At 33.0% G+C, this 27,403-nt stretch overlaps 1 protein-coding gene and 3 non-coding genes across 5 annotated transcripts in view; 1 reads left to right on the top strand and 3 right to left on the bottom strand.

The window, feature by feature from the left end:
• The window catches only part of LOC149903498 (beta-glucuronidase), a 28,069-nt gene extending 17,219 nt beyond the window's left edge, over positions 1–10,850 (bottom strand). Inside the window, exons 1-3 of one of the 2 annotated variants that reach the window (XM_090109134.1) lie at positions 10,621–10,850; positions 3,476–3,739; positions 2,519–2,701 (exon numbers count right to left, since the gene is read on the bottom strand). In XM_090109134.1, coding sequence (XP_089965260.1) covers positions 2,519–2,701; positions 3,476–3,736 — 444 coding nt within the window. In that variant the 5' untranslated portion in view covers positions 3,737–3,739; positions 10,621–10,850. Of the gene's footprint in view, positions 1–2,518; positions 2,702–3,475; positions 3,740–4,527; positions 4,669–10,620 lie in introns of those variants that run through there. The other variant, XM_090109131.1, reaches the window with a different exon arrangement.
• Positions 10,851–15,404: 4,554 nt separating this feature from the next.
• On the top strand, positions 15,405–15,475 carry TRNAG-GCC (transfer RNA glycine (anticodon GCC)). Its single transcript has one exon. It is a non-coding gene; the product is annotated as a tRNA-Gly (tRNA).
• Positions 15,476–15,874: 399 nt separating this feature from the next.
• On the bottom strand, positions 15,875–15,947 carry TRNAF-GAA (transfer RNA phenylalanine (anticodon GAA)). Its single transcript has one exon. It is a non-coding gene; the product is annotated as a tRNA-Phe (tRNA).
• Positions 15,948–24,784: 8,837 nt separating this feature from the next.
• Positions 24,785–24,857, bottom strand: TRNAK-CUU (transfer RNA lysine (anticodon CUU)). The gene has a single exon. It is a non-coding gene; the product is annotated as a tRNA-Lys (tRNA).
• Between the last annotated feature and the right edge of the window lie 2,546 nt (positions 24,858–27,403).

The following is a 27,403-nucleotide window of genomic DNA, read 5'->3' as shown; positions in this document are numbered from 1 at the left end:
TAGGTAGGTTACATATTTGTATAGTGCATTATCTTATAAATGGAAACTTTTCTTGGGAAAATATTTATCATTTCGAAATAATAGATGTCAAACACTTTGGTTGAACCGACCATCCTTTTTATAATTTATCTATAACCTGATACTATGTTTTGATATTATGCTAAAGATTCTTATCTAATATTATAAATGCGAAAGTAACTCTACTTGTGTATCTGCCTCTTCTTCACGCCTCAACAACTGATATGATTTGGATGAAATTTTTGTACAGGGAAAACTTGAGACCTGAGAAAGTCATTAAAGTCAAATAATTTCATTTTCGAAATCCCACGGAATAATATGTGGGATTTCTTTCATAACGCGGGCTAGGCATGAGTGGAAACCTAGTTGACCATGAACAATGCATTTGAAAATCTTACTGGAAAATTGAAAAGAAAACTATTTTTGCCTCATCGAGATTTTTGTATGGATATGTAACTCGTTCTACTGGAACAGAAAATAACAAATCTACATCTTATTAAGGAGTCCGTAAAATGTCACGCAAATCCATAATAAGTAAGTAATCGTATCAGTAGGTGAGTATGATCGCATATTGAAGTAATAATTATGCACATTTGTTGGACAGTAAAAGTTCTCAGTTTCTCTCAGGAAGGAAATTGTTACGGTAATGCATAATTAAATTAAATACGGGTATTTTACAAGTTAAATTATCATCGGTATCCTTAATTACATTATTAGCAGATAGTAGGTTAATGTATCCTGAGCGATAAGAAAACTCAAAACTTATTTTATTGAGGTAAAAATTTAAGGTTATTTTATCGTTAATTAAATTTATTTTTATGAGAAATGGTAGTATGATCCTTATTCCTTATTCCAATTAATTAGTTATAAGAGAGAGAACGATTGCCATAAGTTCGCAGTTGGTATCCTTTTACTGAATAATAACAATAACGATATAAAAGACATTTCCTTAAACATAAGTCAAACCACAGAACGGTACAGTGTTATAGTTAGTAACACGTTTGATTTTCTAGAAATGATTAGAGTTTATAGAGCTGTTAAATCGACCACAAGATGCCATAACGTACTTTGGTCTATATTATGAGGTTTAATGACATTTCTATTGCAGTTCATGATGTAGAAAACATTCGCAATTAAGAAATAAATATGTCTATTCTGGGAAAAGATTTTCATCATAGAACATTAAATTAATGCGAATGTACACACATTAATACATGTAATACATCCATGTAGAGAAAATCGATTCCGACAGATCCGTGAAGATGAGAAAAATGTCAACAACTTCTTTTAATCTATGTCTATCTTATTATTACCCAAGCTTCATTCATTGTGATTCAAATTTCTATCTGTCTATAAATAAAAATGAGCACGATGAGAAAATTAATAGAATATTGTTTTAAAAATAAAAAATTCCCGTGATTTTTAAGAGGAAGAGAGCAATACCACAGGTATTATTTTGTTTTTAAGACAAAAACAGTCAACAGAATATAACCACTTATTACATAGTGAGGCATAACAATAGATCTTTTGATGCTCATTAATTAAAATTACATTAATACTTAACAGAACAATAATAAAAAAAACAGATGTATTCTAATAATAATATTCTCATTCCATTGTTATTATATCAAAGGACCTTCAGATAACACCTACATGAAAGAGGAGTCATTGTCTGCGAAATCCATTACAAGGTATTATACCTGCAACACGTTGTTTGTCCACTTATCCGTTGTTTATATATGGAACAATCGATTGTTCATAACAATAATCTATAATCTTTGACCGAAACGAAAATACTTCGAAATTAGAGTAATATGCTGTAAAGGATCCCTAAAGTACCCAATCCAATTGTGAATTAAGGAATTCGCACGGGGTCAATTCCGAGCAAATGTTGGTCGCAAGACCGGACTCATCTGACAAATTGTCCAATTACATGATCGCAATTGCCCAGCGATAGCTGACAGTTGTATGGCTGTGACACCTTGGTCACGAGACTCACGACACACATTGGAATACCGGCGTATTTCACGATTTTAAATGCCTTTCATTCATTTTGTTAATTACTTATTAAGCTACTAGCGGTCCGCCCCGGCTTTGCCCGTGGTACATGTTTACGTTTTCTTTACATAAGAACCATCCTCGTACTTCAAGGAACATAATAAAAAAAGAATTATCGAAATCGGTTCAGCCGTTCTCGAGTTATGCGCTTACCAACACATTTTGCGATTCATTTTTATATATAAGAAGATAAGATAAGATTAGTAATTTAAAGAGGAGTAGGTACAGTTGCGTTATGTGGAAATTAGATAAGTGATAACCCACCGGTAAAGATTCTAAATGAAATATCAAATAAGAATCCCTATACTATAACAATTACATTATAGTATTCCAAAACAGATTTCTGATTGAGGTTTCATTGCGAATTTGCGAATCTGGATGAGAGTCAATAGAATGAAGATCCTTTCAACTATCGAGTTCCTAGATATATGTAGGTACTTACAACTTGAGCAGCATAGTGTGCGCTGCTGAATCTCAGCCAGACCCGCTGTCCGGCCTGCCCCCACCACCAAGGGGCATAGAAGCGACGGTCGTACCACACCAGACCAACGTGGTCGCGTAACGATGCGTCTTCACCCACGTCGTTGTATGACGATGGTACCGGCATTGGTATCACGGGACCAGTCTGTTGAACGATGTACATGAATTTTGGTATACATAGTTCATGATTTAGTTTCATAAGAAGGTATCGAGTAATTTTTTGTTACATTTTCTGAATAATAAATGTGCTTGTTAAAACTGAATCATATTTTGATATATTAGTAATAAGTAATAACCAAAGAAAACTATGACTAAGGTAGATAAGTAATATTTGTCATATCATATTCTTCATAATCTAAAGTAAAAGGTAATGTAGATCTTGTGAAAAGATTTTATCATATATCAAAGAATTGTCATCGCTCGAGATTACATTACAAGTGCGTATTAAATTGTCTTCACTGCAATATAATTCTTGATTGTTTCCCAGGGAAACGAACTTTTATTTCACAATTTCCGTTCGCATTACATTATGCACGAGGAGACTCAGTTTCGAAATGTTTTACATGACGAAGACAAGCAGATTCTTACGTGTGAACAACGTTCATTTAATATTACAAGTATTTATGTCACTAGTATAAATATTCGCTTTAGGGCCGATTTTTCAATCCTTGGATAAATCTTATCCGCCCAATAAAGTATATAACACAATAATATACAGATGTCACCTGTAAATTATCAAAAACCTAGCAAATAACACATTTTTGAAATGGTTGTTTAACGAATAAGAAAGAGAAGATTCCACGAATAAGTTATTGAAAAATCTGCCATTATTCAAATAAAACGTCGGTAAACAAAATTAATAAGCAATGAACTGTAAAATTTTCCTGTTGAATATTTGATTTGAAATTGCTTAAATTACCTTATCGAGATCCTGTTCGTACCATCCATTTTTGTAACCGAATTCCGGGTCTGTTGGTGATTTTCTAAAATTCCATATTCCATCTAATGTCTTTACATCTCTGGTTTCCGATGCACGTGGGTATAAGGGAGCACCTGGGTTCACGGACCTTTTCCTCGGTAATTGGTTGATCTCATTCGCACTGGCCGTCACTGGTACAGTGGCTTCAACGACGGATATAACCAGCGTACATAGCAGGAACAAACTCGTTCTGATTAACATTATCTGAAAGGAGAATGCTAATAAATCTTTGGTGCATAAACTATTTTATGTACGGAATGCATAAGTCATGTTGTTATCCAAACACGTTAAAAATTATATAGTTACTGATGGCCACGCAAATTCGCACAAAACTACATAACCGAAAGCAATTTCTTAATCTAACCATTACCTCATGTTGCATATAAGTTACACGAAGAATTATTTATTAGATAATACGCGAAGCAATAGCACATCAATAATTATTATCCAGCATGGGTACGAGAGAATGTTTAATTCATAGAAAGTGAAATACTGGTTAAGATGCAAGACGAGGGAGCATCAACATCGGATGTCGTGTAACAAGGCGAAGGCAGAAAGTGATAATGGACTATTTTATACTAATTTTTACATTATCTATGCACAGCTTTATTACTACATTAAAATGCACATCGTTAAAGGATTAAGATTCATATCGTTTAAATAACCATAACGGAAGTTACTTTAGCTAAACATTTCCGTAATACAAAGCTAATTTGCGAGTGAAAAACTAAGTATAAAGTCAAACTTTTATTCAAGAGCTAGTTATTAGAATAGAATTCGTGTAAAATTCAATTTAATGAAATTCAACATGGTGAGGAATTTAAATATAAATACTTTTATATTGGATACAGGATACTCGATTCTGCATACTTACCAAGTTTTTATTTTATTATGCGCGACATAAAACACGTTTAGATTATCTAACTTTTTTATTAATTTAAATGTGTTTTTTATACATATTAAAAAATAATTTAAGTTATGGTATAAATTACCTTGTCTATGTTTTAGCAAATGCGTTAACTCACAGCAGCACTCATTCGATATTGAATGATTCTAGATATACTTAGGCACTTTTATGTTGAAAAATTACCATAATTTTCAAATTACTGCATGCTTAAAGTTTTTCAAATAGTTACTATTACGAAAATTGGGTGCAAAAAGCGGGTGCAAATATTTCATTTGTAAAATGCGTTTATTGCAAAACGAGCTGGCTTTCTAGAGCATGCGCATAAACAATACATCTAACAACAATTCTCAGTTGGATTCCACATGCCGGCATACAGCGAATCTCGCGATAAACAGATTTTAGCGTGTTTCACATAACTCTTACGATAACAGAGTTATTGATAATTAACGTTCCCATTATGTGTAACGTGCATTGTTCACAACATTTCTTGTCCATTTCCAATTCAGATTTTAACAAAAAAGTTTGTCGTAATACATAGTAATATTATTTTAAACGTTGCAGTCGTGTGAATATGGGATTTGAAGTGAGACAAATAATTGAGGATATAAGTTAAATGTTCGTTTGTGTAATATTATGTTGGACGTTGGTATTTTTATTTAATGATACCTACGGTGAATGTAAATCCATACTAATATTATAAATGCGAAAGTAACTCTGTCTGTCTGTCTGTCTGTTACTCAATCACGCCTAAACTGCTGAACCAATTTGCATGAAATTTGGTATGGAGATATTTTGATACCCGAGAAAGGACATAGGCTACCTTTTATTGCGAAATATGTAGTATGTACCACGGGCGAAGCCGGGGCGGACCTCTAGTAATATATAAAATGATATATTGCTTTTTATATAATTAAAAAAATGTTCATCTAATATGAGATAATATCAGTAAATATTATCTCATATTAGATGAGATGATATTCTTGAAGATTTCCATTTTCCATTTATTATTTTAGGATATAAAATTGAGGGTTGAGTAAGAGAAGGTGTTCATTGTTTTACCACTTAATTCATATCCTGTTAATATATGTATGGCAGTGTGTGAATATGGATTTGGGTAAAAAAAAGTTTCAAGATTAACAAAAAATTTAATTATCCTTAACACGCTATCATTAATTTAATTTGTAATAATTATACAGATAGAAGATAAGTTTTGTTATTATATCAACACGGATGTAAAGTTATTAATTCTGTATTTAATTTATACTTGAAGCTGTGGCCTACAGCTTTGATACGAAAATATATTTCAATATTATTTCTATTAGTTTTTGTCTAGATATCAGGATTCATGAGTCATTTTTAGGCATATGGGAGATACAGTGGACATCTGTTGTATTGTTCTGTAATTGCAACTATTCACTTTATTTAAAACTATATAAGGTCGTATTGCGGCTTGAACTTGGAAGAAGACGGATAAGTATGTGTTTTAATTATAAGTACTATTTAGGTAGGTAAGTATATTATGTTTTCGATTGTATTATTATCACTCCTTAAATTGTATGAATATTTATATTATCAATGTGCAAGGAAGTCATGCTGTACTTACTATATACATATCGAAGATATAAGTCAACCAAGCTAGGTTTCTTGAAATAATCTAAATGAAATCGGCACGGCCACGGGCCATATATATTAAGCAAAATATAGGTATCACTAGAAATTTTATAGGTTACTGACCGTTTTGCCAAGTTTATCGATCGACTAATTGATAACATGTTTACGAAGCCTTGATAATATGTATATTTTTTTACTTAATAAATAAATTTTATTGCATACCTAAGCAACGCTAGATATTTTCACCTTTGGATCGTCATTTTGTGGATTATTGAAAAAATATATTATTCTTTGCAAAACAAACATAACTAATTAAAAGGTTGTCCAATAAGTCACAGTTTTCTTTTTTATATTGTCGATTATGAGGACGTTTTGTTTGGTTTCCATAGATAAATAATGGGCCCAAATAAATAACGAGACAATAAAAATTGAAATTTCAGCATATTTTTTAGAAAGCGTTATTTAAAACAAAACGGTAGTAGGTAGCGACTATATATATATGTTAAGTAAGCAATAACTTATAACCATGAACTTTATATTTTAGTACCTAACTACTCTTAAATTAAATATTATATTCATATAAAACGTAGAGTCGTGGTAGCAACGTGGTAGAGTCATTTTGAAAGTTGTCTTATTTTCAGTTACAAGTATTGTTATGTGAATACTAGCCGCTAATCACGGCTAGAGTCAAGTCATAAAACCAGATAACACAGACGTACCTGTAATCTGTATAGGAATTATTTAGCTTTCTCTTCGTGAAAAAAAAAATTTAAATCAGTTTCAGGAATTAAATCCAGCTATGAACACAAACTTGCACATCGTTCTATCAATGCTAATCATAACATTCACATGTCATTATAATTCTGTTACCCTTGCATCCAGCTGAGTGTGCTCATTGTACTCTGCTCTGGAATGCATTATCGTTGATCTCTTTTAATGCTAGCCTACACAAACGCTCTTTGTTGTACGGCTCATTTATAATGCGAGTGCCATATTAAGTTGCGCCAGTATTAAAGGACTTTAAATATTAAGCAGCCACGCAAGCGTTTCTTTATTCAGTTTGTTTGCTCCATTTGTATTTTTTCTCACGAATTCCTCCGTAATATGAACCTCTCCAAATAGAGCAACAGTTTTAATTGAAATAATTTCTCAATTACTGAAGTAAATTAATCAGTACTTAAATAGGAGAAATGTAAACAATGTTTTTCACAAACATTATGTAATATATAGAAAAGCTGTATATATTGTTAAAAAAAATTGTAAAGCTTATTGTAAACAACAATACTATCTATGAGCGTTGTGTTGAAGTTGTTGTCTGTTGAAAGGACAGTTTCCCACAGAGTTCTCTCTAACGACTTAATGAGTTAAGAAAGCCAAAAAGGGCAGTTCAATTAGCCAAAATCATTGTTCATTAATGTTTTTTAAAATGGCTGTCATTGCTCTGGTTTAATAATTAAGTACCTCATTACCTACTAACTTATCGCTTTGTTCCTTAAGTAGGTTCATCGGCAAAACTAGGTTTACGATGTTAGCTCTCCAGTCCATTTTATCTTTGAGTTGGCAAATGTGTACATATGTATTTGCATTACACAATGTAAGCATTATAAATGGACTTTTATCAAATTCTGTTATGCCTTAGTATTGCTTAAAAATATAGTGGTTGATGCGTTGACTTTGCTTTATATGTAAATATATTACCTAACATCCATTCAGTAGATCAGCAAAATTTCAACATTGTTCAAAGATATGAAGATAGGTAAGCTAGAAATTTTACTTAGTGGTGTCCTTGCACTCTCTGTAATATAAGAAATAGAAATTCTGCGAGGTAACATTAGAATGCAATCTCATTTTGCATGATATCACTCAGCAAGTTTCTTGATAACCTACTCGAGCTGTGGCACAAAAATGTGAATTAGTAGTTTGTATGTAATTATAGATCAGTGACTGATTTATTCTGATTTCTAAAACCTTATTTATGCTATTGTAACAGACAAAAAGAACGTTAAAAGACTGACTTGAGCATTAATATGATAAACCATCTAACATCTTTTTGCAAATATGTATGTACTTATATTCGGTAACACAATCAAGATGTATATATTTTGTGACAAAAAAAGTCTAAACTACAGCGGTAAAACAAGAATCGTTACACCTTAGAATCTTAGATCATTCTTCATAGTGTCACGAAATCTGAAGTAGGTATTTTTATTATTTGAAGGCATCAAGTAAACAAATCATGTGCGCGTTTGTTTTATATGAGGTAACGTCTTAAGTTTCTTTAAAATTTAATATTCTTAAGAGCTTCTGTCGTGGTTGGTAGTTTATATTACACAATATCCGACATTTTTATTGCTGTTTACTCACTACTAAGAATCCTTGACAATGTTTTCGTAAAAGCGGTTTAAAATTTCAGAGGAAATAGACTTTCTAGAAAACATATATTTATTTACTTATTTAAATATATAAGTACATAATGTACTCTACTCTACTATCTATTATATAGTTATTATACCTATTATGTAAGTAATTAATACCATTTTGAATTGCAAATAAATGATTTTGATTTTGTTTTTTAATCTTTTTTTATCTAATATAGTTTACTACTTTTGAAATATTTGTGTCAAGTATTAAAATATTATTATTAAATATAAAAAAAATACGCATGTGTGTGGGACTTGCGTGTATATGGGCTGTTATAACATTTTTGGAAGTACATATAATGCATAAAACCTGACTATATTATAACTACAACATGTATAAGAATTTCAATTTCATAAAACCACAGTAAATATAATAAACAAGAATGGTCTAAAGAATGCTATCTATGGCACTATTACTTTGAAAAAATCTAATACATTTTAAATGGTATGCCGTATCACGCTATCTTCCGGTTATTAAAAACCATTTAAAAACACACATTATACATATAACGCGATTATAAGAAAAGGATGAAGATCCTTTTGTCTGGAGGTCGGTTAATAAAAGTCAGGAAGGTATTATAGGCCTGAAGGTAACGTGCTTAGGTATCTGAAAATCCATATTCATGATAGGTGATATACCTATACACCTATTGCTAGGTATATTTCTAATAACTCTGATATCTTGTAACACATAAAGTTTGTAATAATAACATAATATTATGATTATTGATTATACCCCGTGTTTTTGTATGAAGGTTTGTATGTATTCACATTGTTGTGTCAAATCGTGATCGTGACCGTAAAATACCACAGAAATACATATTATATTAATTTTATAGGTAATATATTTGTTGCCTCTTAAATTAAGTATATATGTAATATATTATAGGTACATACTATGAACAATTATAACGATATTCAGGTGAAAGTTCATAATATAGGCTTATATACATCATTGATATTGAAATATTGTTCTAGTATATCACTAAATTATGTATTATCTTAATAGCTATAATGAATACTTAATACTAATAATAGGTACCTTTAGTATCTACTGGAGATGTGTGTTGCTGTTTTATGCAATCTAAGAGATTATGGAAATTTAGTAGGTACAGGTTAGTAACTAAGATTAAGTATACCACTTTTCATTATATACTATGCTAATATTAAATGAGGGATTACAGTCATACATAATAATTATTATTGTTTAATGTTTAAAGTAAGGTAAATAATAGAGGGCAGTGTAAGTTTCAGAGAATTGTCAACTTAATCCAATAGATTATGGGATTAGAGTACTAGGTACGCGTAGGTATCTAAGTAGTCAACATAATATTGAGGAATTTATATTACTTATATCCTCTTAAAATGTATAGTTTTTCATAGTAAAATGAATAGAAGCGTCTCATCCAATAATTTATTTATTTATTTATTTATTATTATAATAATGGAAATATAGGCTAAAAATTTTATTATTTTATATTATACACCTTAATTTAACATACATAATTATCTTCTTTAAGACCATAAAATAAACAATTATTTGAGATACTTAATACTTTATATAGTTGGGTATATTATTGATGTAATTCGAATTTAATCACAAACAAGCAATATATACAAACAATTAGCAGACAAGCTTCATATTTGCATTATGCCAAATCTATTATTATAGAAAATAGAACTAATAGATAATTTTATTATCGTATCATTATATTAAATATTATTACATGATAGAATTTGTGATCTGAACTTTCTTTTTATGATAACCTCTTAACTTAGTGTCTGATAAAATAATAATATATTCTCGTCATGATAAGCGTGGGTCTATAAAACATTTCAGGAATAATTCTGGAATTCCTAAATAATTATTAATTAATGAAGATTAAAGACATTTAAATTAAAAGCACAATTAAAATGTACATAAACAAGTCATACATTAATATTCGATAGTGTTTATAAAATAAGTAAAGTTAACTCAATTTACAATTAGTTACGGTCGAAAAAATATCTCGTATGTGATGATTGAAAGATAATAATAAAAACGCATCATTATGTAGTTCAGTAACACATTTTCAATTGAAAAACAAATGAGATTGAAACGTTTTAAATATGATCACAATTAAAATTTGAAAAGTGTTAATACTTACTTCTTAGGAAAAAGTTACTTTCCGATAAATTTTGTCACCAATACTGATAATATGAACGATAAAACAAATTCAGGAACTGCGCATTCCTTAAATAATATTTTTTTTATTCGAACATGGAAGTTATTCCGTTAACATTTTAAGTAAATAAATTCAAGACGCGGGAATTTGCATTACGCTTATATTTCAAACGAGGGCGCGTTTACCGCGCGAAGTTTGTTGGCGAACTGTCGGTAAATTACTATTTACTCTGTGGTGGACTGGCTGGATAGGATAATAAAACTGTCACTATTTGAGCGGGAGCGGGCAGCGGGCGACATTCGAAATTTAAATTTGAGATTAGAAAAAAAAAATATACTTATCTTCTCTTCTCTTTTATCTCTATACCTATATAACATTTTCGTGTCACAATGTTATAGTTATTATATTATACCATACTTTTCTAAAACTGGCTGAACCGATTCTCATGAAATTTTGTATGCCTGTAGGGACTAGGGTAGATCTGAGAATCGGCCACCATCTATCTTTCATACCGTTAAATTAATATATTTTAATGTTATTATCATGTAGTTATGAATCTAAATAAATTGACAAATTTGATGTAAAGGATACTGTTAATAAAATTAGGTATATTCATGTTATTATAATGCGACCTGCTATTTTATATAAAAATTACAAATTTATAGCAAAAGAAACAATTTTACAGCAAAATAAATCAATTTGAACAAATTGTAAAACCAATTATTGTATATATATGTATATAGTCACTTACTTAAAAAAAAATCAATTACAATAACTAAAATGTGATTACAAAATGTTCTGGCAAAGGTACACATTAGCACCAAAATTAGACTATATTTTACAATAATCTGATTTCTCTTTTAAATATTTTTCATCAACAGTCTGATTGAAGAATGACATAGAAATCAGTCAATCGGTCGTGGTTAACCAACAAATTGTTACGTTCTAAGACTGCTGAGTAGGTAAAATAAACATTTTCCAATTAAACTATTTTTAATTTCATTAGCACGAAGCCATAAATTACAAAGTTAAATGTTATGAGATTCCCAGTCAAACCTGTTGTTACAATTTCTCTTTGTTGACGTAATCACTAAAATGTTGTTTTCGTCGTGAATAAGATTTATATTAACTTGGAGTAGATTTAAATTTGATAAGAAATGTATCAATTTGTTAATAATTATAATAAAATCGTATCGTATCGTATCGTATTTCGTAAAAAAATCACAAAACAGCATCTTACCAGGACTGAAATAAATTTAAATGTATTTTTATCGACATGCGGATCAATTACAATAATTAATTTGGACTGAAGTAAATACCAACTACCTACTGTACGGTTTACTGAAATTAAAAGTGTGTACCTATAATGTATATTCAATATTGGCCATCCCTTACCCTGCGTGACTCCATAGGTATACATCTGACAACTGGAATGAATCCTGCCAGATCTTATACGTAGGTTCAATTAGTATTTGGGTTGGGCTCTTGGGTGCGTCCTCAATCATACACAACCTTGCTTCAATGCCCTCAATAAACATCGCTGTTCATTTTTAGCCGGTCAACAGAACTGTGGATTCATTCGCCATGTGCTGTGTACATTGGTCATTGTTATGTATTCACGTCCTTGATACCTGTAAAGATAAACACAAACATTACCCATATTATGTATAACCTTTAAAGGTCACTTGGGGAAATAAGTTTTGTGAGCCGATATCTTCTTAGGCTTTCGTGGCGTTTGGACTTTGGTTCTGATATTTTAATAATGAAACAGTCAAGTAATTAAATTTAAAGAGCTTCGAACCCAAATGCAAGAGTTTGGAATATTTTTTTAGAATAGAAAAGTGTTATAGGCAAATACGATTGGCGGAGCTTTCCATCGTCAATTCTTTAGTTAAGCAGATAATCATTATAAACTACTCAATATTTATCTTTATTTAGTGTGAGAATGACCCAATTTGTGCCGAAGCGTGCTTTAGGTCACGTGACAAACCGACTCATTAATATTTAACTCATAATAATTGGTAAATTGCAAAAACTTCTTCAGCGCTCTACCTCCTTGCGTGAGGTTTTTGCTATTTCCTGTATGGCTAGTATACACCTAAAAACTTTATTTTAAAATACGGAAGTATCAAGAACGCATAGAATGCAACCAGTACATTCCGTTCGTTCTTCATACGTATGATATATTTCTACTTAGCCACATACGAGTACGTAAGTTTATGATGCGGCGCGGCCGCGGCGCTACAATTACCTACACTATATTACTGAATTATTGTAGTGATTGATAGGTAGGTTAATTAAAAAATAATAAATAGGGCTTTATCGTCTATGAGACTATCGGTTTAAAACATAAATATCTCATGGAGACGTATAACGTTAGTCAACTTATGGAAACTGATATACAAATAAGAAAAGGCTTAAAAGCTTAATCATGTTTAAATGATTGTATAAACAAAACTTTATCCTGCTAGTTCATTATGTTTTAAGTTTCCGAGCTTGTTCTCTTGATTCTAATTATACATTATTTGGTTTACAAAGATTTAGTCTAGCTCGCTTGTTTAAGTGACCTGTTCAGAGGTATTTCACCGAGAGGTCGAAATAAAAATTAGAGGTAACTGACCTGACGAAGAAAAATAGTTTTATAAAGAATACCTAGTGATCTCGCAAAAAATCGTTGAATCTTTCATCGCAATAAAATTCAAACAAGTTTAATCCTATAAAGTAGGTATAAATTCATAAATCACTCGTCAATGGTCAGATATAGCCATGATATAGCATATTTTATAAGGTTAAAGACATTTAAAGTGGAGATTTTGAAAAAAATAATTAGTAAATTTAGATTTTAGAGTATGGATTATTGGATACAGCTTATTACCTACTTAGAACTTAGAATACCGATGTATAAAATAATAAAAATAATTATGGATAGTTTCGCTTGTAGATTAGGTTCCGTAGGTAGGATAATTTGTCTACCATATGTACGATTACAATCTGAAAAAAATGAGAATTTAGAAAATACCTATTCAATTTATAAATGTTTTAGAAAGATACCTTCCTTGCTTTAAATACAGATAATCAAAAAATAACATTACATTAATTTAACGCGATGAATTCATTTTGCACACTTGTTTTAGTATTGTTCTCTGAAGTGCTAAATAAAACCTAACGGATTTGTGCCCATAAAATGCAATAAGGGCGATATAAATTATAAACCGTCGTACCTAACATAAATCTTTGTTATAGGTTTGTGATATCTTTTTAATATAAGCATAGTTAAATCTATTGAGAATTGAGATACTATTAGCATGATAACTTAGTTTTTTAAAGAACTAGGTATCGGACAGCTTAAAATAATTATGTAATACCTAATTAATACAAAAATTATACGTAGTCATTGATTTGCCTTGCGGCGCGGCATGAGGTACCTTTTCTTTTGTAAGACTCAGTATGTACTAAATCCGTTTGAATTAAATAAATATAGGTATGTTATACAGTTTGTTTTCATCAATGTCCATAGATGTATCGATAATCAATATTCTCGTGATGTCATCTACCACAAAAACTACAATGTTTGCGATCCTATGTCAACGAACTTGTCAAACGCAACTTCGTACTGCCATGGTAAAAATATCTTATGCACAAAATATTAAAATTAGATGGTTTTGTACTAATGCAAAACTTTTCGTTTTTTTTTTGGTACCTATATGGCACCTATCTTATAAAGATATGTTTCTTATATATATGTATATGCCAAGGAATCTATTTTGAAATTTAGAAAAGGGATATAGAAAACTAAAGTTGCTGTGTGGTGGCTGTGTGTGAAATTTAAAGACAAATGAACATGTAAAACTGGTAAAATACCACTACAAAATATTATAAACGCGAAAACGCGAAAGGATGGATCATGGATAAGGGCGGCCGTACACGGACCGCTTCAAGCAGTTGAGAGTTGAGACTTGAGACTGACCGCTTGAAGCCGCGACCGCGCGGTGAACTAAAGGCATTCATTCACCGCCGTACACGTGACGGCTCGAGCCGTCGCGACCGCTTCAAGACGTCAACTGCATGACGAAATTCCACCGTGCCGTTGACGGCGCGCGAGCGGTCGTGAAGCATACACTGACTGCTCAAGCCGTTGACTGCGCTAGAGCCGTCGACGGCTCCCTCCCCCCCTGAATATCAATGACTTGACTAGTCAAAAAAATCAACCGCTCAGCCGTCAACTGCTCGAGCGGTCCGTGTACGGCCGCCCTAAGTACCTTCATACCTATATCAATGTTTGTTACCTATTATATTATTGTTACTTATTACTATTTCATAAAAAATATCTAGGTATTCCGTACAAAATCAAATGACCAAATTTACCCCGGCAATTGTCGGAAAATAAAAATAAATTTCGACTTTGTGGACCACCATTTTTGTACGGCATCTGTGTCATACTATTTCAATACTGCTTTCAATCCATTATTCCGCAACGCCGTACAAAAATCATGGAGACAAGGGGAAAAAATCTCTACCTGTACTTTCGAATTCTCATCTGGCACTCAGTTGGACAGCTTACAAGTGACGGCATAGTGCTGAATCTTATTATTTTATGCTCTTATATCGTTCTAGATAGGTCACCTGGTGGTTCAAATGATCCGTAACTTTTTCAACATGGTGTAGTCTATAGGTGAAACCGCTCGTCACAGATAATATAAATTATTTATCTGAATATGATTATTAAGATACATAAAATAATTTATAAATTCGTAAGCAACCTATAAGCATCGGTGGTTCAGTGGTAGAATGCTCGCCTGCCACGCGGGCGGCCCGGGTTCGATTCCCGGCCGATGCATCCCCATTTTTATAGTATAGTTTAGTATCCATATTTATTTATTTTGTATGATGTGTCTAATGTTAGTTATTTTTTCCTAAAAATTTTATAATTTTTTTTTTGCCCACAGAAAATACTGTAGGTATTTCAAAGAAATAGAGGTACAATAATTTATACTGGTTTTGGACTGTAAAAAATGCTATAAAACAATAATCTTATATATAAAAATGAATCGCAAAATGTGTTGGTAAGCGCATAACTCGAGAACGGCTGAACCGATTTCGATAATTCTTTTTTTATTATATTCCTTGAAGTACGAGGATGGTTCTTATGTAGAGAAAACGTAAACATGTACCACGGGCGAAGCCGGGGCGGACCGCTAGTTAATAATAAAAATAAAGTAAGAATTAAAAAAGTGATTGCCGAAACCCGGGATTGAACCGGGGACCTTTAGATCTTCAGTCTAACGCTCTCCCAACTGAGCTATTTCGGCGGTGTCAATGATGTCAAAATTATATGACGTATTTAAAGTAAAAAAAAAAAAACAGTATACAGTAAAAGTTCCTTATTCGCGGGGTATACGTTCCATAAATATGCCGCGAATACAGAAACCGTGAATACGGAATGGTAATATGGGATTATAGGGGATACGTTCCTAGGTGACGATTGAGATTTTTTTCATGACGAAAGTTTCGACGAGTTTCGACTCGAAACTCGTTTCTCATTTTTTTTAGTTGACAATATAAACTAGGAAGAGTGCAGTAGACGCTCGAACACAATTTTTGCAACGAATGTGAAAGACGAAACAATAAAACACGCAAAGCGGCTTTTACTATAAACGGAACTACATTTAAAAATATACTTTATTTATTGAGTTATAAGGTTGCTTCCATTCTGTTTATTTACATTCTCAAAAACATCAATCGCGGCAAAGGCGGCTTGCGACAAAGGCGGCTTGTGTCAAAGGCCTCGGCGATATCATTTAACAACATAATATGTACTTTAGGCAAACTTGTAATAAGATCTATTTTACTTTCTTATTAGTCCATTTGACAAGGATATTGGGTTAGATACCTATTGGAATAATTTTATTATTATGTATGTACTTATTAAATCCGCGAATAAAAAAATTTTTAGTCGCGAATATAGAAATTGGGTCGCATTTTTTTAATCCGCGAATAGTGAAAACGCGAATAAAGGAAGCGCGAATAAGGAACTTTTACTGTATTCACAGATAATAATATAATACAATACTTAATATTATAATTATAAAATTAAGTTCACATTAAATCAGATATTTTCTTAAGAGTTTTATTCATAAATATAATATTTTAGTTACGTTCTGAATATCAAATTTTAGACATCTTCATTATACTGCCATCTATGAAATTATCCTTATACTAAAACAACACCTACAACTACAAACAACACCAACCTTTTACTAAAAAAAATGAGAAACGAGTTTCGACGAGTTTCGACTCGAAACTCGTTTCTCATTTTTTTTAGTTGACAATATAAACTAGGAAGAGTGCAGTAGACGCTCGAACACAATTTTTGCAACGAATGTGAAAGACGAAACAATAAAACACGCAAAGCGGCTTTTACTATAAACGGAACTACATTTAAAAATATACTTTATTTATTGAGTTATAAGGTTGCTTCCATTCTGTTTATTTACATTCTCAAAAACATCAATCGCGGCAAAGGCGGCTTGCGACAAAGGCGGCTTGTGTCAAAGGCCTCGGCGATATCATTTAACAACATAATATGTACTTTAGGCAAACTTGTAATAAGATCTATTTTACTTTCTTATTAGTCCATTTGACAAGGATATTGGGTTAGATACCTATTGGAATAATTTTATTATTATGTATGTACTTATTAAATCCGCGAATAAAAAAATTTTTAGTCGCGAATATAGAAATTGGGTCGCATTTTTTTAATCCGCGAATAGTGAAAACGCGAATAAAGGAAGCGCGAATAAGGAACTTTTACTGTATTCACAGATAATAATATAATACAATACTTAATATTATAATTATAAAATTAAGTTCACATTAAATCAGATATTTTCTTAAGAGTTTTATTCATAAATATAATATTTTAGTTACGTTCTGAATATCAAATTTTAGACATCTTCATTATACTGCCATCTATGAAATTATCCTTATACTAAAACAACACAATGATAATAAACATGAGGTGTTTGCTTAAAAAGGTTAGTTGTGAACCGTTAGATAGCGCTTATAGCAGTTACAAACGGGATATATGCGCAAAAATGATGAAGTCTGAAAATTTATAGTAATAATTATTCAATACCAACATTTATTTATACATTTTCATTTAAAAAGCCAATGTCTGTAACAAAATAATTCAATACATCTAAGTTTCTCCTGCGCGTGTTTGCCACTGAACTCCTAAATGGCTAGACCGACTAGGTACAATGTTATTTTTTTGTGTGTCTTCCGGTTGATTCAAGAATAGTTTTGTCATACCCTACTTTACTGATAAATAATAATTACTATTCACGTAGGTACTCCGTTTTAAAACATTAAAACTTTACGGACCGCTTACATAAGGTGATTTTTTAAAGGCATGACCACAGACATAATTTCATTAATCATTTGTAAGTATTTACTGAAATTATTTAGTAATACTGGTAATCCACCCTAACGTTTATGGCAGCACGTTCTTCAAAATAACACTCGTGAATATAAAATAGCTGGCAATTCGCAAATTCAAATTATTTTGTAAGCGAAATTTCGCCGTCATTACTGAGCTTCAGTCTTATTTAAATAAAGACGTAATCTATAAGTTGTATACCTACGTAGTATATTATTATTAGTCTGTGCTATAAGTAAAGTCTAAAGATTTAAGCCAAAGCATTCTAATATCATTATAATAATAAATAAAATCTCCATTAGTTACTAAATTAAATCCTCAATCATTTTTAAATTATAATGTCAAGAAAACAGATTTTCTGATGCATATAATTATTAAGATTTGGCGTAATAATAGAAAAATGTAGATAAAAATTAACTGCATTATTACTTCAATATGCACGAACATTTTAACGAATCATAATTTTTGAAACGAGGATGGAGGAAGGTAATAAATAAATAAAGTATCTATACTAGTGTTGTATTTAATTATCTGTGGAATAAAGTAATATACCTACCATTTTAATGCATCATAATAAAATGCTCAAAAAATAGATATATCATTTTACAATGGTAAGTTTGTGGGTGTAACCGTCGGGCCGACTACAGAAAGAATTGGATCGAACCTTCGAATCCGGTGAAGACTAATGAACAAAATCGATCAGTAAGACTGGCATGGCGTGAAATACACGGTCAATTACTTACAAATAGCCTCGAGACTTTACTCTAATTTTGTACCAAATATGTATTGTCCGCTTTGGGAGGTCTCGACGTCTATTAATTATGTGGGACCAGGGAGGACGAGGCCCAGCCGCATCTCAACAAATCTTAGGTGGAGGAGAGGAGGGTATCAGCAAATGACGTAATTTTTTTTAATATAAAAATGGGACAGGTTCCATTCTGCTTTGTGTGATGAATTTCTAAATACAATCGAAAGAATAGATTTGATATTTGAAAATCTCACGTGAGATAAATTACGAGGAAAGAGGGCGAACCAAATCTCTAGAGATCTTACGAAGGACACCCTTGGGCCCTTGGGGGATCAGAAAATCCTCAAAATCGTGTCACGAAATTTATGAATATCCCCTATATCGTCCCATCCTACTAATATTATAAATGCGAAAGTTTGCAAGTATGGATGTATGGATGTTTGTTACTCTTTCACGCAAATTCTACTGAACCGATTACAATGAAATTTAGCACACTTATAGAAGGTTACTTGGATTAACACATTATTCCATTGAAAAGTTACATTTGGGGTTGCATTTTTTAGAGGACGCAATTTTATTTTTTTTGATGTGTAGGGGGGTTCAGTGTGAAGCTATCACCAAGTTTGTGGGGTCGCCACCCTTGTCCCACGGCCGCCATCTTGAAAATAGCGGTTGATATGGTTTTTACGATATATCTCTTTAAATATTTATTTGATAAAAAAAATTGTTAACATTGTTTATTGCAAATTAAATTCTCTACAACTTTGGTCCAGTAACTTTTTGTCGTAGAACTATAAATAAAAAAGTTATAAGCGAAAATGTTCAGAAATTAGAGATATTTATATTTTTCAATAAAACTTTTTTTTATCATTTTACGAAGAAATGATATCAGACCATTATTGTAGATTGTTTTTTGAGGAACAACTTTTATATACAACATTTTTTCATTAAGTAAATAGCTAAGATTTTACAGCGCTCCGAAGTGAGTACTATTTTTCAGTACTCTTAACTATACAGTATACATATATTATGTGTGTACTAATAATAATTTGTCATCAGTAATTGTTTTTAATATTTTTAATAATTAATAATTAATTTTGCAATATTATTAATAATTAATTATTGACTGAACTGACTTGAAGTCTGGAAGCGCGTTTTTTTTACGTCGAAAAGCAGGGCTGAAATGTTCTGCAGTGTGCTTCCATTGTTCTGGAGTCTGGGAAAAGAGCCAATAGCCATTATATGTATAGTTAGGAGTACTGAAAAATAGTACTCACTTCAGAGCGCTGTAAAACCTTAGCTATTGACGTAATGAAAAAATGTTGTATATAAAAGTTGTTCCTCGAAAAACAATCTACAAAAATGGTCTGATATCATTTCTTCGTAAATTGATAAAAAAAAGTTTTATTGAAAAATATAAAAAGCTCTAATTTCTGAACGTTTTCGCTTATAACTTTTTTATTTATAGTTCTACGACAAAAAGTTACTGGATTTTGTCCAGTAACTTTTTGTTGTTGTTGTAGAAAATTTAATTTGCAACAAATAATGCTAACAATTTTTTTTATCAGATAAATAGTTTAAGAGATATATCGTAAAAACCATTTCAACCGCTATTTTCAAGATGGCGGCCGTGGGACAAGGGTGGCAACCCCACAAACTTGGTTTTAGCTACTCACTGACCCCCCCTACACATCAAAAACATAAAATTGCGTCCTCTAAAAACTGCAAGGTTAGGCCTAAAAAATGTAACATTTCAATGGAGTACATAGGGTAGGTTTTATCCCGGAAATCCCACGGGAACGGGAACTATGCGGGTTTTCCTTTGAAAACGCGGGCGAAGCCGCGGGCGGAAATCTAGTAGATTATAATGTATCATCATTATTTTTTTATAAGTGAAAGAAAGCCTTATCATCATAATTCATAAGTGCAAGTCCACACTGCGAGCCTAGCGCGGTTGCGACGGCGGGCGCGAAATATCAAACGTATGAAACGCGCCTTTGCGTCCACATTGAAATGACTAAGGCGGAAGCCTAGTGCGACGGTAAGTGCAGGTCCACACTGCGAGCCTAGCGCGGTTGCGACGGCGGGCGCGAAATATCAAACGTATGAAACGCGCCTTTGCGTCCACATTGAAATGACTATGGCGGAAGCCTAGTGCGACGGTAATGAGCGAGCCAGCGCGCGTAGTTTTCAAACGCTTCTGTCCGCGCGTTCTGGCCACACTACGGGCCTAGTCAGCAAGCGACCCAATGCGCGGACGGCGGGGGTATCAAACCAGTTCGGTCTTATCGCTCGACTTCTTATATTATATCCTTTATTGTTTTTCGTAAAATAGCGGTAAATACTTAATTGTTTAAGTGAAACTTCTTTATTTATAAGTGCGATTCAATCTAAAACACTTATATACACCACAGTAATTTTGTAGGGTATAATCTCAATTCTTCATATAAGATTCACCCGTTATTCCTCTGTTTTATTTATTTCGTGTACAACTTCTATAATGATCTCATCTCAAAATCGGACTGTCCAGTAAAAATAGCAAATCGTCCAAAGTTTGCAACACCCGAAAAACGTCGAACCGCTACTTGAGCTTGCGCGTCGGTGTGGCCACCGCGAGCGCCCGCTCGTCGCGCCCGCCTAGGCCGCCGCCACCGCGCATTCAGTGTGGACGCACACTAATGAGCGAGCCAGCGCGCGTAGTTTTCAAACTCTCCTATCCGCGCGTTCTGGCCACACTACGGGCCTAGTCAGCAAGCGACCCAATGCGCGGACGGCGGGGGTATCAAACCAGTTCGGTCTTGTCGCTCGACTTCTTATATCCTTTATTGTTTTTCGTAAAATAGCGGTAAATACATTGTGAAGTGAAACTTCTTTATTTATAAGTGCGATTCAATCTAAAACACTTATATACACCACAGTAATTTTGTAGGGTATAATCTCAATTCTTCATATAAGATTCACCCGTTATTCCTCTGTTTTATTTATTTCGTGTACAACTTCTATAATGATATTCTCATCTCAAAATCGGACTGTCCAGTAAAAATAGCAAATCGTCAAAAGTTTGCAACACCCGAAAAACGTCGAACCGCTACTTGAGCTCGCGCGTCGGTGTGGCCACCGCGAGCGCCCGCTCGTCGCGCCCGCCTAGGCCGCCGCCACCGCGCATTCAGTGTGGACGCACACTTAGCTAATGCATTTTAACTTAAAAATAACTTTTTTTGTAAGTATGTATAACTATAGGACTTCATATGGAATCTGAAATTTTGAATTTGAATTTGAATGCTCTACATTCGAGTAGTTACCTACTTAGGTCGTCGTCGTCGTCGTCGTTTCAGCCGTGGGACGTCCACTGCTGGACAAAGGCCTCCCTCAGGGTTTTCCACCACGACCGGTCACCGGCGGCCTGCATCCAGCGGCTCCCTGCCACTCGGACCAGGTCGTCTGTCCATCTTGTGGGTGGTCGTCCCACGCTTCGTCGTCCAGTACGTGGTCTCCATTCGAGAACCTTTCTGCCCCAACGGCCATCGGTTCTGCGGGCTATGTGCCCAGCCCATTGCCACTTCAGCGTGCTAATCCGGCGAGCTATGTCGGTGACACCGGTTCTCCTACGGATCTCCTCATTTCTGATTCGATCTCGTAGGGAAACTCCGAGCATAGCCCTTTCCATAGCACGTTGAGCGACGCTGAGCTTGTGCACAAGGCCCAGGGTTAGAGACCACGTTTCTGTACCGTATGTCATCATATTAATGTACAAGCTCATGTGTTTAAGCTAGTCAATAAACTCGCTATACATACTTTGATGAATGAATCCTACGTTTAAACCGAGTTCTTATTAAGAATGTAAAAAGTGAAAACACAATCAAACATAATTTATTACATAATTAATCATAGCGTTATCATAGAAGGGACGTACAGACAGACATTGTCGGTGAGTCAGTTCGAATGACACATGCATTTGTTATTTTATAACTGCAAAAAATCGATATGCAATGACATCCGTCAATTTGTTGTAATTATAGATGACTGGTGCTGTGGTCAGTGTTGATCTTTGACTTTCTTTTCTGACTTCCAGCACTTCCAGTTAATACGAATTGAGATGATTAAAGTAGTGAATAATCTATAGCTGAAGAGTTTGTTTGTTTGTTTGAAGTTTGAACGCGCTAATCTCAAGAACAACTGGTCCGATTTGATAAAATCTTTCGTTGTTATCTAATGCTGGCCATACACCATACTTCTTATCGTCCAATCGTCATGACGCTGCAGCTTGATCCAATCTGCAGTTTGTCCATAGAGACCACACACACAACGTTTGAATTGTCCAATCGGCAGCAACGTTCAGTTGAAGCCATGGCGTCACCGGTGACAGACGACGATGTTTTAGCCGTTTTGGGCGTTTTACTCGTAAAAATGAAACAAAAAAAGGATTATATGCCGGGAAGATTGTTGTTATATATATGTACCTATTTAATGAGTAGTACCCAATGTGTTAAGTAATCTGGTACTTCATCTATCTCCCAAACAAATATTATTCAAATCCGTAACCGTTGACATCTAAACATCCATATACTTTCATATTTATCGACCAAGTGAGCGAAGCGCCTATGCTTCAGCTTGGACGAAAAATGACCGAAAATTGACCAGACTGAAGTGACGATCGCATACCGCCATACACGGTCCAATCGACATGATCCAATCGCCATGATCAAGCCAAAAGAATCGAAATTCGATTGTTCCGTCAAGTATAACTATCATGCCAAATAATGCCAATCCACTCCCACACATGGTCAGTTCTAACTGATCCAATCGGTAGCGTCATGCCGAATGGACGATAGGAAGTATGGTGTATGGCCAGCATAACAACGAAAGATTTTAACGAAGCCCATTTATCGAGGAAGGCTATATTATATAATCACGCTAACCAACACGACCAACACGAGCGGAGCAATGCGGTTGAAATCGCGGGGCACAGCTAGTCCATTATAAGTCTACATTTTCGATAAAACTTTCCTTATGTTTTAATCAAAATAAACATCTTTTTTAATCCAGTTATAACTTGTTACTGCTGCGAGGGAGAAAACCTGTGGAAGTAAAAACAAGGAATCTGTTACGTGACTTACGTAAACTAAGATGGGACAACAGATGGGACAACCTTTTTTCCGAAGAGAAGGACACAACAATATTTAATTTGTAAAAGTATAATCAGCAGTTGTCAATATATAAATCAGTATATAGAGCCTTATAATAATTGACAAAAACTAGCCCTATAGCATAGTAGGAAGAATTTACTATTTATGTAGGAGACATATTATAATAACTAAAGCGAAAGCGAAGAAGGCACACATTTTAAATTTAATGTTTATTCGACATAATTTTACATTCAAGCTATTCTAACATCCTTTTAAATCTTACAGAAATACTTCAAGAGGAAGTTTAAACCATACTGCATCAGTTGCACAAAGGGAATTGATAAAGACAGTTTTTATCTCTACCATTTAAAATATTATAGGCAGTAAAGCAGAGCTAGATAAGGGCCCTAATGTTAACAATAAATCACTTGCCACATACCGAACTTATCTCGCTTGAATAGCTTTTACTTCGTTTAAGAATTAACTTATCAGAAAGAATATTGTTATGATTTTTGTCATTGATACATTCGGTCTATAACAAAATATCTTTACCTATCTGGTTTTTGGAAGAGTAAATTTGACATTTTTTCGGGACTGATTTTTTGTGAAAAAACATGATTCTTGAACAAAGAATCACGAGTGATATTGAATATATTGAATATATCTACAATAGAACAAAATTGCAGGGTTTTAAATAACTAAAAAAATCGTTTCGCATAAATAGACAAACAGTTTTTCAAGTTTGATTATTTTTTATTACACAAAGTAATAATGGCTAAATATCTACAAATTATTAAGTTTTAAATAGTATCATAGAAATAAAAAAAGTTCTTACGCCCAACGTGGGGCTCGAACCCACGACCCTGAGATTAAGAGTCTCATGCTCTACCGACTGAGCTAGCCGGGCTTGTAGAGATCATATGAATATGAGAAATAGGTCACAATTAGGTCAGGAAATGTAGGTATATTATATTGAGAAATGTTGATTTTTATTATTTTGTTTAAAAAGTTTAAATATACAAAAAAATTGGACATGATAACCACAGTCGGATGTATTTTATTATTTTAGCTTTTTTTTTCATCTATGCAACTGTAATTTACCCTTAGTAAAGCGTGGCAGGATAAAGCTCAGTTCTTTCTAATAATGTCTAATATGTAGTTTCATTGTAGAAATGGTGACGATGTTAGTGAATCTCAACAGAGAATATCCACCATGATACTTCGACAGTAAGAGTCTGTTAATCTATTAGTATTCGGATTCTCTTCGATATTATAATGTTCTTCGTAAGTATGAGGGTACTCTGTAGCTTGACGATAGCCTATCCCTTCATGTCTTTCATAATCCGGTGGAGTCAAAGATACGGCACGACCTGATTAGAAACCCTATTTAGTTCAAATTAGTAGATATTATACTACTTAAAAATATTACTACATAATATATTAATGAATATCTATTTGATTTTTTACCTGGGTGGTGGGTGACGATTCCGATGGAGGAATATTCATAAACGTGGATCTTGAAATAAATAAACGTGACTACTTATTTGTTATATTTTAGCGTTGTAGCTCATTTGTTGTATTATGTACTTTTTTCCCAATTCCATAATTGTTTGAATGATGAATGAATGAATTTTAAATTTAATTATTTACCTATTTAATTGTGTCAAATTATCAGTAATTCGATTGTCTCTACTTTATAGCCCTGTGTGGTCTCCAAGCGATTGTTGCTAACTCTAAACTAACTGTCTATCCATGCCACTTCCTCTGCGGATCGCAAGCTGAATACTAATCAGACAGCTACTGGCGCCAGTTGCAAGTTCATTATACATTGTTTTGATGTAACTTCGACGTGGTTCAAGGAGAGCATCGATGATCTTGCTTCATTAATGAATTTATTGGAATTTTACAATTAAATGCAACTGTATTTTGTAACGTGTTTCAAATAATTTCTAACAGCGGGTAAACTATGCTGATATTACCGCTACAAATGAGTTATAGTTACAATAAGTATTACTACATACCAATACTAACGGCATAAAATTTGGCGATACAAAATTACAAAAAGATTTTTTGTGTGCTTACGTACTTCTTATATTTGTTTTTACAATAATTGTGTTTGGGTAATTTTATCACTTGTTTATTTTTCAAAGTTTGTACACACTTTACAGTTTGAGACGTGGCGTCGTATGAATATTTGGAAATAGGAAATAATTAGGTAGATATTTCTTACATTACATATACGAATTATTATGCAAAAAAACACCTAACACAATTCATTAGTATACTCCAGACTGCTCTGTTTCCCAATACTCGAATGACTGTAACTTCATATCTATGAAAACGTGTACAATTAACGTAATAGTCAATATTAATTAGGTCATTACCAATCAGTCGAATTTAACGCTCCAAGAAGTTCAAGTTACAAGTTACAACTTTGTTTACATTAGTGACGTATAATTGGGACGCGGATTTCCGTTTTGACTCATCTTATGAGATACAGCCATTAACGAGGAGTTTCTCGTTCACTCTGTGGTTTAGACGAAGAGGCCTAAATCAAATAGGTATTCCCTGTGACTAACGATGCACCGGTAATAAATTACCCTGAAACTTTTCGTTCAGTAACCTTATTGGTCATAAATATCGCACAACTTTCTGTAAAGTACGGGAAAACGAAAAATAAATGAAGACTTGTAGGTTCGATCGAGGTATAAAAAATATATTGGCGGTTCTAAACTTGATGGAGCTAAAATTGTGACATGACAATAAACCTATTCATAATAATTTTATAATATATACCTATTTCCTCACTATCCATTCATGCAATCATAATGTAGGTATATGTGTTATAATTACGCACTTCATAAAATTTGTTAATTATCCTCCTAAATTTATTACATTTGGCATGACTGTCCATTTTATTAATTTCTATATTAGGTATATGCATTTCAAATTCTTCATAAACGAGTTGTGAATGCATGTAAAATATTCAGGAAAATACGGAAAATATAAAATAAAAAGGTTGGATAATTCTATTATATGTATTTTTAATTTTTATTCATATATTCTCTTATTATTTCTTATCGACAAGCAGTTCCTGTTCTTGTCAATTTTCTATTCCATATTGCATCCATTTCAAATTTATTTTTCCAGACAACAAAGTGGTATTTTGTTACAGGGTAGTCGATTATTTTTAGTAGCGTAAAATCACCAACAGTTCCACTGAGTTTTACGAAATTGAATGTGAGATTAATTTATATAGGTAGGTATTGTAATCTCGTAGTGAATAAAGCCTATGTGCTAATCTAGAAGAGTGGTATCATGCCGCATTGGTAATAAAGAAAAACACCCTCTGAATTGAAAGTTTTAATAAGATCGATATGTGAAGGTAATGTGCCACCAAAGTTGCAGTAATTTTAAAAGAGAGCCTTTCATACAAACTCCTTTGAAAACGTC

The sequence above is a fragment of the Colias eurytheme genome, chromosome 13 (genome assembly GCF_061535395.1).
Source record: "Colias eurytheme isolate Ceu_HAF_F1 chromosome 13, ilColEury1 Martin Lab GWU primary, whole genome shotgun sequence".
NCBI lineage: Eukaryota > Metazoa > Arthropoda > Insecta > Lepidoptera > Pieridae > Colias > Colias eurytheme.
Note: the sequence above shows the minus strand (reverse complement) of the source record. Positions and strands in the feature narration are given on the sequence as shown.